Raw genomic sequence first — 13,653 nt, 5'->3', positions numbered from 1 at the left:
ATCTTAATTCAGCAGATCTAGGGAAAAGTAAATCTTACTCTTATGCTGCAGATCATTTTGTTTTTCTTTAAAAATTTAGAATCTTCTCCTTCATCAGGCTAACGGTGGCCTAATCTTAGCTTTCAGTATATATGTGTGTTTAAACTGTACTTAATTTGAGGGAATTTGATTTTATTTTAGATGCTGCAATGTTGGAAGAGGACATCTCAGCATCTCTTTTCTGGCATGGAGAGCTAAAACTACTTGATCAAGAATCTAGGTTTCCCCAGTAATTTATAATCTTGTTCCATCCATTGAAAAGATAATCCCCCCATTATCAACTTGTGACACTCAGCTCCTTTGTAAGATGCTTACCTGCCATATATTTTGTAGAGAAAAATAAGGAAGTAGAAATCCTACCTGAAATCATTGTTTAGTGGCTGGGGTTGTGGCTCAGCAGTAGAGCACTCACCTAGTGCATGTGGGGCCCTGGGTTTGATCCTCAGCACCACATATAATAAATAAATAAATAAATAAATAAATAGAATGAAGGTATTGTGTCCATCTACAACTAAAAAATATTTTTAAAAAAATCATTGTTGGATCATTTTATGTTTAATATAACCATAGCTATGTTCACATGCAAAGGATTTCAGAGATAATCTACTAAAAGAAGGCATGTGCAGAGGTGTCTCAGGGAGTGACACAAGGGAGAGGCTATACAAGCAAGACTCCACAAGCCGTGTCCTGAGCTGTAGTTATAATACTTTCTGTATATTGTTTTGGGGAGGAAGCAGCCTGAATAAGATTTTCATTTGAAAGTAGGGTTTTGAAAGTAAAAAAACTTGAAAACGAGTGTCATAGTGACAGAGAGAGGCTCTACCAAGCTCAGTGACATACCTGAGATCACCTGGTTATTGACAGGAATGCACCTGTTATTGCCCACATGGCAAGGGTCCGTACGACAGTCTGCCAGACTGTAACTATAGGTAGATGATCTCCCCTGTTAACAGTTTGAGAGAGGTGGTTTTAACATGTTCAGAGACTTATTCATTTCCATAAGAACAGCCTTTAGTGGGGTGGTTCTTCTGATCTAATGTAATTGTGAATCTCTTCCCTCTGTGGCTCAGGCTCATTCTCCTTTAGCCTATATTTGGTAGAAAAGGCTAATTTTCACTTGCTGTCTCCCAGAATATGTAGTTGGAGACTATTTAGTAAAACTCTATCCTGTTTTTTATTCTTCATGCTGAAAAACCTCAATTAGTGTTTTGAATACCTAGCCCATCGTTTACCTCTGTGTTCTTATATAGCAATAAATTCTATATTTTAATTGGCTCTAAGTCAGATTTTTTTTGTGTGTAAGCATGATCACTTATTTTCATTACCACATGTGAAGATGACCACTTTTTTCATTTAGTCACTCTAAAATTTAAGTGTATGATGCTTTTTGTTTAGAACTAACCAGTAATTTTTTCTATTTTTAGTAAAGGTTTTTTTTGTTTTTATATTCAGATTGGTATTCATGAGACTTATTATTAATGAATGTTATGACTACATCTGGACAACCCTATTTAAACTGCCTTTTGCAAAGGGCTTTCTGTTGAAAACTTTTCTATATTATTAGCAACATGTTTTTTCTTGCTAAAAAAAAAAATCCTGTACTCATTCTTGAATTGTTAGTAATTATTTCTTTTGAGAAAAACAATTGTGCCTAACTCATCTTTATTTTCCAAAGTTCTAAGTACTTTGTCTTGTACAGAATAAAGGCACAAAGTGTAGAAAAAATTAATAATTTTATAACACATTTATGTGTCCATCTGGCATAGCAAGTCATTGATTCTTTATTCAGTGCCTTCCTTGTTTTTCTTTTTTACTTCTCCTTGTTTTTTTTTTTTTTTTTTGTCCTGGTAAGGGGTATTCAACCCAAGGATGCTTTACTGCTGAGATATTTCCCCAGCACTTTTTCACTTTTTTATTTTGAGACAAGGTCTTGCTAAGTTGCTGAGGCAGGCCTTAACTTTTGGTCCTCTTGCCTCAACCTCCTTGGTTGCTGGGATTACAGGCATGCACCATATGCCTGGCCCTTGCCTTTCTTTTAATTCTTAGATTCTCTTCCAAGTTTCTCCAAGAATGTGGTCACTTGAATTTTAAATTTGTTTTATGAGTGGAGAAACTTAGGCAAAAATTTTTATTACTTGCCCACTGGGCCCTAGGTTTGGATTTAACTGCCAAATTAAAGTGAAGAATGAGTAGGTTATCTTCTTGAGTCAAATAGCTTTAGGAAGAACTTTTTAAAATAAGTTTCTTATAAAATACAGAACTAAAGGACTACTCTGGTAAGCTTATTATATGAAAAATCTATGTCTTTTTTACAGAGTAAAATATGTAAATCATAAAAGGTGAAGTTTTCACAATTTACTGAGTTTACTATAAAACTGAAATCTGGTTTAGAAAATGATTTAAGAAAGTCCTGGGAAATTTAAGAATTTAGGATGTGTTTTTGTGTGGTGAACATGAAATTACAAAACTGCCTTTTGCTGAACAGACTATTATTCTTGGACATTTATAGGCTGATGTTACTTCTGTGAAGTCATGATCTGTCGCTCAGGATGTCTCATAGTGATCCTCTTGGCATCTTAGAGAGTAGGTTCTCATGGGTGATAGCATTGTGCATTTTGCAGCATGTGTAGCAGCTATGCTTTATCATCATGTCCTTGTGTGGCAGTTGAACAAACAAAAACGCCTTCTCAAATTTGAGATCCCTACAAGGGGGATGGTAGTAGTCCTTGAAAGGACACCACTGGTAGATGAATTATGTGTCTATAAACCACTTGAAATTATTCAGCTAAATATGGTCAATATTGGAGTTAGGTTTTGCTTTATTTATAAATATGTTATTATTTTAAACATAAATTTAGCTAGGTGTGATGGTTCATGTCTGTAATGCCAGTTAACTCTGGAGGCTCAGGCAGTAGGATCAAAAGTTCAAGGCTAGCCTCACCAACTTAGAGAGAACCTGTATCAAAATAAAATACGGATGTGTGGTAAAGTGATCCTGGGTTCAATCCCTAGTGCTTAAATAACTAAATAAATAATGCAAATCACTATGCTTCATTCCTGGACAGCAAATAAGTGGTTTGCAAATTAGATTTTAGGCAAAAACCTATGATTTATCAATGACTAGGTGAATTATAGTAGTATACAAAGAAAAATATTTGTTCTTGATAGATTTTTCTCTTATTTTAGCAGAAAAAGTAATAAACTTGGTGATACTTGTATAAATAAGTATTTTATTATACTTTTATGAAGGCCAAGGAAGAAAGGATGAAGCTTTCAGTTTATGATGAAATAATTCAAGTGTGCTTTGTGTGCAGCTTCCCGTCTTGCCTGGATAGACTTTCCTCTGTGTGGGTGCCAGTGACACCTGATACCAGCGTTTCATGTTTTGTTTTCAGGATCAGTTCAGTGATATGAGAATCAGCATAAACCAGATGCCTGGGAACAGCCTTGACTTTGGGTTTACAATAAAATGGGATTTTTCCAGGATCTTTGTGGCATCAGTTGAGGAAGGTAAATCAAAGATTTTACTCTACTGAACTGTCTTCTCCTTTGTTATCCTATCCTGAGGGGTGGGGGTGGGTGGAAATTGCAGAAATTGGTTTGTTTGTTATAAGAGAAAAAAATATATTTACTAATTCATTTTACTAATGTGAAATTCATTAGTAAATAAAGAAGATGTACCCTCTTCCCTGAGACTGTTAGTTGGGGTTGCAGATTCATACATTGTTTATTCCCATTGCCTAATTAATTTCAGTTTTGAAGAAGACTTTTTACAGAATTTTTCAATTTTAAACTTATTTTTTGAAATGCTAACAAATAGAATTTAATTGCAGATTTTGATTGAAATTTTTATCAATAGCCATTGTGTTTGTTATTTAGTGGTTTTGGGGATTGAACCCAGGAATTGGCACCTGCTTGGCAGGCACTCCACTACAGACCTACTTTCCCAGCTGAATGTGGTGTTTTTTTGCGCATACGAATATATCTATTGTTTATGGAGTCTCCTGGAGGCAAAAGGTCTTGAGATATTTGTAAAGGATTACCTCCTCCACCCAGGGACATAATAAGTTAAACCCAGAAACTTTGCCAATTATTAGTATAAGGCCTAAAATTAAAATGAGAGCTATTATATTTAAGAGGAAACCCTTGTTTATATACTTTAGCTACATAAAATTGCATGTCAACATTGATTTTTCTTTTGATTGCTTCAATTAGGTAGTGGTATTTTAGTTATGGTATTAATGTTATATAATATTAATTGTCCTTATTTCTTTCTGCTCCCTTCCAGAGAGTATCAGATGTGCAAACTCAAAGTATAGTACATATCACATTTAAAAATTTTTTAAAACAGTTGTACACAATACTTTTATTTTATTTTATTTTATTATGTGGTGCTGAGGATCCAACCCGGGCCTCGAACATGCTAGGCAAGCACTCTACCACTGAGCCACAACCCCAGCCCACATATCAAATTTTTAACCTGAAAATAATTGAGACTTTCTTTGTCCTTAGGAGGTTAATAAATTTTATTGGATAGTGAACTTATCATTTCTCCTTTCAATATCAATGAAGATGCATACTACTAGAATTTAAAAAAATGCCTTTGGTGCCTTGTTTGTTGTAAATACTCACCCCAAATATTTGATAGCTTAAAAAAAATCTAGTAACTCTTCTGCATCTAAAATCAATGAGAAGTTGTTAGTTGAGATTAAGATGTTATTTTTCCTTAATTTAAAGAAGCAGTGACTAATAGACCATAAAGGATTTTAAGACAATTGATTGTTTAATTTACTTTATGTTAATTTTAGGTAGCCCAGCAGAATTTTCTCAGCTACAGGTAGATGATGAGATTATTGCTGTTAACAACATCAAGTTTACATATAAGGATACAAAAGAGTGGGAGGAAACCATGGCTCGTGCTAAAGAAACTGGAAACCTAGTGATGGATGTCAGGCGCCATGGGAAGTCTGGTGAGTGAGTTTTACTGTGTCTGGCTTTCTAAGTTGGGAAACTGGTCTTTGGCAAGTGGTTGTAACAATTTGCTTTAATAACTTTGTATTTTTTCATTTTACTTTGTTGCTTAAAAGGGTCTTGTTTTTATGTTGGAACAAATCTTGTGTAATACCTCTTTCATTATGCTGTCTGAAAACTCTTCACTAGCAAACTTACTGAATTCTACATTATATGACTAGTTTATATCCTGATCGGACTGAATGCAAACATCAATTCAATGCAAATGTAACTGCATTTGGAGTCATTTGTAAGGATGTTGAATATTAAGAAATACTGTGTTTTAACTTTCCTGCAGTACCATAACTTCACTGGTATAAAAGTATGATTGGTCATATTCCTATTATTGTTCTCAAAGAACTTTCAGTATACATTTTCTATCATTGTATTTCTGAGTTCCCAGTTGAGGTTGGATGTGAAAGGGCACACCTACCATCTTATTACATAAAAATATAATATTTAGTCCTGGTTTATGGAAAGATTCAGTAAATTTGCTAGTCTTTTCATGACTAACATGATTTAACCTTTGTGTTTGGGAAGGTGATTCTTCTGCACATTACTTGATTTTTCTGTCTGTCTTATATATGTGTGTTTTGTATATGTGCATTTCAGTAACTTTATTCTTTCCACTTCATCATTTATGTGTACTCATTTCTTGATCTTCATGTGCCAATCAGATTGGGGCAAAGACCAGCCTTTCCTGCCATTTATACGGCATAAAACCCTCAATCTCACCAGTATGGCTACCAAAATTATAGGTTCTCCCGAAACAAAGTGGATTGATACAACTTCTGGAATTTACAATTCAGACAAGTCTTCAGATCTATCAGTAACAACTGATTTCTCCGAAAGCCTTCAGAGCCCTACTGTAAGTATTTTGAGAACTAGGAGTATACTACAGAGACAAAGCCATGATATAGATTATATCTGCAGAAGAAAATTTATTTTTTAAGCAATTTAAATTCCACATTTAAAACATAAGTAATTGAATAAGGTAATGTATAGTAAAGAGAATAAAATGTATTTTTGAAAGTCATATGGCCTTACTCATTAATGGGGTATTATTAGTGACTTATGTAATGGTAAAATCAAAAGATCTCATAATGTTGTTTTTCAGGTATTTCTTACCAATCTTTCATCATTACAACAATCTCTCAGATCTCATGAATGTGAAGTAGCAATTATGTAAAATTATACACTAAAACTTTTCTATATGTTCTTTAGTCTTTACTGGCAAAGGGAATGTAGTCATTGTGTGCAATATAAAACTTCATCAAGCATTTTTAGTTCTTGTGTGGGTGTATTTGATAGGTAGAATTATGTGTGTGATTAAGATATAATCAGTTCCATTAATTGATTCTAAAATTATGCAGAATTTTTTAGGTATCAAATAATACTTTTTTATATAGGCTTTGAAAACAATGTGTCTATTTAGAGTATGAATTTTTCATTTAAATTAATAATTTAAATTTGTAACTAAAACTTTTACTTAATAGAGATCTTGCTACATTCTGAAGCAACAATTTAAATGTTAGAGATTCCTATATGACCATTTTACTTAGTTATTAAGTTAAGCCAAATGGATTAAAGACTATTTTGTCCACCATATTTCTTTTTTGTATTCTAGGAAAACATTTGTTTCACTTGTTTATTTACATACGTATGTATACATAATAGGTAAAGTTTGAGCAAAAATGAATCAAGAATCCAACACAAAAAAATAAAATAAAAAGAATATAACCTATATTTCTTTTTAAAATGCCAATAATCATCCAAGGTACTTTGGACAGTAGCTACAAGCCAAGTTAGCCTTTTCCAATCATGGTTCTGATTGTCCACCATATTTCTTAGAATGTTAATGTCTGATTAAACTTAAGGTCATCCTTGCCTGAAGCTAGTCATTAATCTTTCCACAAATAATGGAGGATAATGAAAAAAATGTAAGTCTCTGCTACATGTAAAAAGCTTTGAGGATCAATAGCCTTAAAACCAATCTTGTTAAAAGTTACTCTCTCTGATGAGAAATGCATTATTTAAGCTCAAAGTCCAATAGAAGAGAATATTAATTAGCATGTTTGTCCTTTCTAGTACACTGAATCCAAAGAAATCAATGGAATTCATGATGAAAGCAACACTATTGAATCAAAAGGTAAACATCACATTATCATTTACATCTGTAATGTAGAAAAAGTCATAGCTCCAAGTTCTGCTATTCTAAAATTAATTTCATTGAGAGAAAAACTGATCCACTGCAAGTTGAAACTAAAAGGTTAGCACACAGATCCAATTGCAAACAAGTGGAAGGGCGTTTGATTCCAGCGTTAAATAGTTCAGGAACTTCAAACAAAACTTTGGCAGCATATTCTGGGTCCTGTGTGCCTAAGCCAAATAAGAACAGGTTTTCCTGAGGCCAGCAGCTTTCTGGCTGTGGCATGCTGGCAAAGGAAATCTTCATTAAATAAAAAACAATGAATGAAGTTTCCTTTTCCCCTTTATTGTTGTGAAAGAGACAAACTTGGACACAGCTAATCTTAATAGAGAACTGCCAATTGTAGTATTAGTTGTTAGTGGTCACACTCGTTATTTAAAAATAAAGGCACAATATCTAGGGAAATTTGGAGTTATCATTCTCTTTCTTTTTCTACTCAGACACAAATAATTTAGCTATTGTACACCATGTGCCATTCTTCAGGCATACAAAATACACAACAAAGATCTCTCTGATCAACATGACAGGGAAGGATACCCAAAGAAGATGAAGCTTCATTTACCATAAAATCAGGCTGCCAAGAATGGGATGGATTTGTATAGTGTTTGTTAACTTTGCCACTTTATTGTACACTATGTCAAATCCAACCTAAATTTATAAATTTCCTTTCCCTCATTGATTATTTCTCTTTATATTTCATTTCCAATAGAAATGACTATATTTTAATTTTTTAAAATTTATTTTTTAATCAAAGGATGTTTTAAAACAAGCATTTTTTATTTTTTTTCCTGATACCAAATCTCTAAAGCATCTTGGTTCTCTTCTGCCAGTGGCCCAGGCAGAGCCAACTGATAAAGACATCTAATGCTTTAGTGACAGTAGGACTATATGCAGGCCCTGCCATTTGAAGATTTTGTTTAGAAAAATAAACAGCAACCAGTATGAAGTAATAATCACATTTACATTTTATGTCATACTCTTGTCACAGATATGTGGGAGAAGTCACTGTTTTCTAATTTTTTTGATTGAACTTCATTTTGTCTAAGTTAGAAGCTACAAGATTTTGAAAACTAGAGCAAAATATTTTAGATTAAAAAAAATCATAATTTCAGCATTTGTTTTCATTTGATCTTTCTGTAGCTGTTATTTATTTTGTTGTCCTCCTCCTCCCCAATAATTTTCAGTTCTTATTCATCAGTGTTATGAAAATTCTTTGGCAGAAAAAAGTGTTGGATTGATTAACTTTAGCAAAATGTGTTAATTTTTATTTCCCTAAAGCTTTGTGACCTAGCACGGACTGTATGACTTTCACAGCAGTGAAAGTATGAATGTTGTCTACTAAAATTTATTAATGAAGATATTTTTTGTTCCTTTTACTAATTTAAATGTAATATAGACTACTAAAATATGTGTGTCTGTATCCCTTAAAATAATTCATGTCGTCTGTGGCTGTTAGTTTTGTCATTAAAAAAAAACTTGCTACAGATTTGAAAGGTGTGTCAGGTATCATTTAATTTACCAGTGGTGAAAAATTAAAATGAATGATATGGTATTTATTATTATTTTTTTTTTTATTTTCCAACTAGCATCTGAACCCATTTCTTTGAAAAACTTAAAAAGACGATCACAATTTTTTGAACAAGGTAAACCACAAAGCTAATAATAGTATGTTCCCTTTCATGGACTTGTTCTTATTCTCCATTCTTCTGATGGTCTGTGGTTCTGGGCACTGAGCCTCTTCAGTTTGGCTGTCATTATGACCCAGCAACATAACCCATTTCCATTCTTTCCCTAGGCTCATCAGGCTTTTCTTACAGTTCATGGGTCTACCTCTGTGGTAATGGGTCTTTGTGTGTTCTTTGTATAGCTATAAAGATTTTTTCTCTTTTAACTGATTAAAAAACGAATAAAAACAAAAAACTGAGATGCTGTTAAACACACATGTCTTTCCACTGGGTGGTAACAGTAAGAAATGAGTAGTTTCATTTAAATCTTACTACTTTCTACAAATTGCATAATATTACACTACACCAACATACAATTGACCAATCTTTAAAAACTGACCTGTTTTTGGTTGTGAAAATGCTCTGAATAAAGAGTAGAATTATTTGTTGCTATGGGATGGTGGCTTTGGAATGTCAATGTGACTTCAAAGTAATAAATGAATTTGAGTTGCATCTGAGGACAGGTGCATTTTGGGCTTCTTGATGTTGGTGTAGTTGGGCAGGGCTGTTTCACAAGTACGTAATGCATGTGACATTTCCTCCCTTTCACGTTTGTTGGTTGCTCTGTCTCATGAATGCAATTTGAGCTCTGTTTTTTTGCTATGAAGAACTTAAAAGTAATGTTCAACATTCGAGATTCAACAGCTGGAGCAGATTGTGCTGTTGCTGTCTAAAATGTTATTCTTCCTTTTAAGATTACTGAAACACAAACCTGTCTTATAACATGATACTGGACTTGTGTATATTGTGTTAATCACCTACTGTTCTTCCTTTGGTGGGTGAAGGTTACTTTTTAACCAGAAATAGCTTGCATGTCCTTTTGTGTCAGTATCCTTAGTGTTTTGGTTCATCTTTTAAAGTAAACTATTGTTTTCTATGGTTATTTAAGTGAAATATTATACTCCTACTCAAATTGGCCAAAATAAAATAATTCCTTTTGTATCTTGATTCTAATTTTGATTTTATTTTCTTCAACAAACTATTCTGGGAAGACCATTTTTCTGTCTCAAAGCAGTTTTCTTAAAAAAATTACAGAAGGAAATACTTTGACAACTGAGGTTTCAGGAAAATTTACAAATAGCGTATACTAATATATTTTCTGCAAGTTTACATTTTTATGATCATTGTATTATGTACAGACACATACTTATGTAGGCTCCTAAGGATAAAAATAATAAGAATGTGCCCTGAAGTTCAAACATGAAACTTGACTACTTGTTTTGCAAATGATAATAAAGTTACATGTTCTTGAATATGTTGTAGTGGCATTTTTTTTAAATGACTTGTAGCTGTCATATTACAATTACACAGTTGCACGTAAATAACTGAATTTGTTATATGTTATAACATTTGAGATTCTTTTTTTTCTGTTAGACCAAACTGTGAGATCTTTTATTTTTTTAGTAATAAAAGAACCCTAAAATGCTTTCAGGATGTCCATTGATTCAGCTCTGGTATCTGGAGCTAGTGTGTGCCTTTGGCACCCCTGGATAATCTTCTTGTTATTGGCTTTGAATTGGAAGAATAACAAATGAAACTAAAGGGAAAAAAGGATATATTGACTTGTTTTAAAAAAGTTTATGTCACTTAGTATACTGACATAGGGATAGTTAGGATGTAACTTTCTGAAAGGAATTACTTTATAGAAACAAAAAGACTAATATTGTATTTTTTCCCTCCTTGCCCACATGCTGCAAAGCAGGAAGCTCTGACTCTGTGGTTCCTGATGTAAGTAGTATTCATTTGTAGTTGGGAATAAGTAAGGTGAGCTGGTGGGAACAAACTCATATGCAGTAGCTTTGCTTACATTATTTTCAGTTGCATAGGGTATATCCTCCAAGTTGAGAAGAGTTACTTTGAAATATTAAGCTAGTTCTTCTCTGGTACAGTACAAAGCAGAGTGTAAGATGAATAATTGATATTTGTGAAAGTGGTTCAATAGATGACTTAATGAAACTCCATTGTTGTTCTTTGCTAACTTGTTAGCTTCCAGTTCCAACCCTCAGTGCCCCCAGTCGCTGGGCATGGGATCAAGAGGAGGAGCGAAAGCGGCAGGAGAGGTGGCAGAAGGAGCAGGACCGTCTACTTCAGGTAGTGTGGGATGGCATGAGTGAATAGGAATTAGGCTTAGCTTTCATGGCTTCTTTCTGGTCCATGTCAACCAGTATAGAAAAGCAAATTTAAAAAAATAAAACCAACAGTTTCATCTCTCTTGTTTTGTAGGTGGCACTTTTTGCGTTAATTAGATTTCCATTTTGAAGATTTCCAGAGTTATCCTTTAAAAATCATTTTTATTAGCTTTTATATGTACTTTCAAAGTACATGAGGAGTGCACTCAGGAAAGGTAAATAGTCTTTGTGAGGACTTAGTTCTCCTCAGTGATTGACTAGGTTCGATACGGAATAATTTAGTCTTTCTCACAGCTGGAAGCTTTGAGGAATTATGTCCATGGTAAAGGGTTGATATGCATCTAATTTGGTATATGCACACTTTTCTGACATCTGCATTTAGTTCCTTAAAATTCTCTGCTACTTTAGGGACTAAAATCTGGTTGGTTAAATGAAAATAAAATCATGTATTTAGAGGTTGAGGTTAGGGAGAACCAAAGTGTTAATGAAAGATTCTGCTTAAAATGTAAAGTTATTTTAAAAATGTAAAGTTATTAATATTGGTTAATACATTGTGTTTTCTCACAGGAAAAATACCAACGTGAGCAAGAGAAACTGAGGGAAGAGTGGCAAAGGGCTAAGCAGGAGGCTGAGAGAGAGAATTCCAAGTACTTGGATGAGGTATCATTGAAACAGGCTGCTTACTTCCTTCTCTTTACCTGGTTGGTGAAACTAGCTGAGAAGCAAGGGACTCCTCATTTCCTCTGAGTTTGGCCACATGTTCACCTCTCTAGTTTTTTGAAAAAAACTGGTTTAGAGTTTGGCCTTGATGTTTCAATCTTTCTCTTAGTTTTTCTATTATATCATTAAATAATTATATTAATAGAACTTCAGTGCTTCTTCCTCTAAGTTATATCTCAGTCACTTGGGAGGCCTTCTTTAGCTATTATCCTAGCTACTTGGGAGGCTGAGGCAGAAGAATCGCAAGTTTGAAACAATTGGGCAACTTAGCAAGACCCTCCCTGTCTTAAAATAAAATAAAATAAAATGACTGTGCAATGGTATAGTGTGTGCCTAGCATGTGTGAAGTGTTGGGTTCAATCCTTATCCACCAAGAGGAAAAAAAATCAATGAAATTTTGGGCAACTACAGTTAATACCTAAAAATTAGTATCTATGTATGTGAAATTATTGATATACAGATTGAGATGGATTTCTCTTTTCCACTGGTCACATAGGAACTGATGGTCCTAAACTCAAACAGCATTTCTCTGACCACACGGGAACCCGCCATTGCCACTTGGGAGGCCACCTGGAGTGAAGGGTCCAAGTCTTCTGACAGGGAAGGAACTCGAGCAGGAGAGGAGGAGAGGAGACAACAGGAAGAGGATGTTGTTCATGAGGACCAAAGACAAAAGCTGCAGGAACAACTCATTCTTGAGAGAGAGGGGAAACTGAAGGAGCAACAAGCTCAGGAAGAACAGGAGAAGAAACGGCGGGAGGCTGAGGCTGAGGCGCAGAAGCACTGTGCAGAAGAGCAGAAGCCCCAGGCAGAGATAGAGAGGGAAACTTCGGTCAAAATATACCAGTACAGGAGGTCTGTCCCCACCACTGAATGTTGCACAGGAGTTTAAATAGGATTGGCTTCATTGTGTGCATTACACTTCAAAGCACCTTGTTGGTCTTCTGCTGCTACCATCCTTTCTCTGCACAAGTGAATGCAAGAATCCCAACAGAGCCTTTAGATCACAAATCTAATCATGTCACCATAATTCCCTGCTCAACTCTCCAGATGGTTTCCTGTCCCCTTAGAACACTGTCCAGTCCTCAGCATGGTACAGAAGTCTTATCCAAGCCATGTCTTGGTCCCTTTGTCTACCACTTAATGCCTACCACTCTTGCCCATATTTGTCTGCTGCAGCCATGCTGGCCTCCATTTCCAAAATACTCTACATCTGGACTTTTATATTTTCTGTTTCTCTGCCTGAAAATGTTTTTCCTCACCTATTTGTGTGGCTTACTCATTTTATTCTAATCTCTGCTCAAATGTCACCTTCCTAGATTTTCCAGAATACCTCATTTAAAACATAATACTCTTACCTTCTTGTCTGTGTGCCCTTATCCTGCTTTCTATTATGATGTTGTCTCTCTGTTGGCCTGCCTGCCCCAGTGAAGTGTAAGTGCAAAGAGGCCAACAAATTTGTTTTGTTTACTTCTGTAGCCTAGCCCTAGAGCAGTACTGGGGCATAGTGGGCACCCAGTACCTACTTGTGGAATGAGTGATGTATGAGTAACCAATGTCTGTTGGCAGCAGAAGGAAAGTAAAGCTCAAAGTGATTGGTTGAAATACTTTATCTTTGGTTATTAATCCACAGACCATTTACATCAAGAGGCTAGAATAACATTATTTTGGAATCCTTGTCTCAAAGTTTTATATTTTGATTGTAAGTTTTTATTTTTTGGTTAATCTTTTAGGCCAGTTGATTCTTATGATATACCAAACAAAGAGGAAGAATCTTCAGGTTTTCTTCCTAGTGACAGGTGGGTAAAGCATTTTATTTGTA

The 13,653-nt window shown here is 34.5% G+C and overlaps 1 protein-coding gene across 18 annotated transcripts in view; it reads left to right on the top strand.

Annotated features, from left to right (window-relative positions):
- The window catches only part of Lmo7 (LIM domain 7), a 208,227-nt gene that overhangs the window by 180,848 nt on the left and 13,726 nt on the right, over positions 1-13,653 (top strand). For 8 of the 18 annotated variants that reach the window (XM_078015773.1, XM_078015771.1, XM_078015780.1 and 5 more), the window contains 11 exons: positions 3,435-3,549; positions 4,848-5,009; positions 5,727-5,917; positions 7,138-7,198; positions 8,845-8,901; positions 9,054-9,095; positions 10,682-10,710; positions 10,969-11,073; positions 11,679-11,771; positions 12,328-12,686; positions 13,565-13,630. In XM_078015773.1, the coding sequence (XP_077871899.1) occupies positions 3,435-3,549; positions 4,848-5,009; positions 5,727-5,917; positions 7,138-7,198; positions 8,845-8,901; positions 9,054-9,095; positions 10,682-10,710; positions 10,969-11,073; positions 11,679-11,771; positions 12,328-12,686; positions 13,565-13,630 (1,280 nt within the window). The remainder of the gene's footprint in view (positions 1-3,434; positions 3,550-4,847; positions 5,010-5,726; positions 5,918-7,137; positions 7,199-8,844; positions 8,902-9,053; positions 9,096-10,681; positions 10,711-10,968; positions 11,074-11,678; positions 11,772-12,327; positions 12,687-13,564; positions 13,631-13,653) is intronic. The other 10 variants (XM_040281392.2, XM_040281391.2, XM_040281395.2 and 7 more) reach the window with 6 other exon arrangements.

The sequence above is a fragment of the Ictidomys tridecemlineatus genome, chromosome 6 (assembly GCF_052094955.1).
Source record: "Ictidomys tridecemlineatus isolate mIctTri1 chromosome 6, mIctTri1.hap1, whole genome shotgun sequence".
Taxonomy (NCBI): Eukaryota; Metazoa; Chordata; class Mammalia; order Rodentia; family Sciuridae; genus Ictidomys; species Ictidomys tridecemlineatus.
The sequence above is the reverse complement of the archived record's forward strand: the minus strand, read 5'-3'. Positions and strand labels throughout refer to the sequence as shown.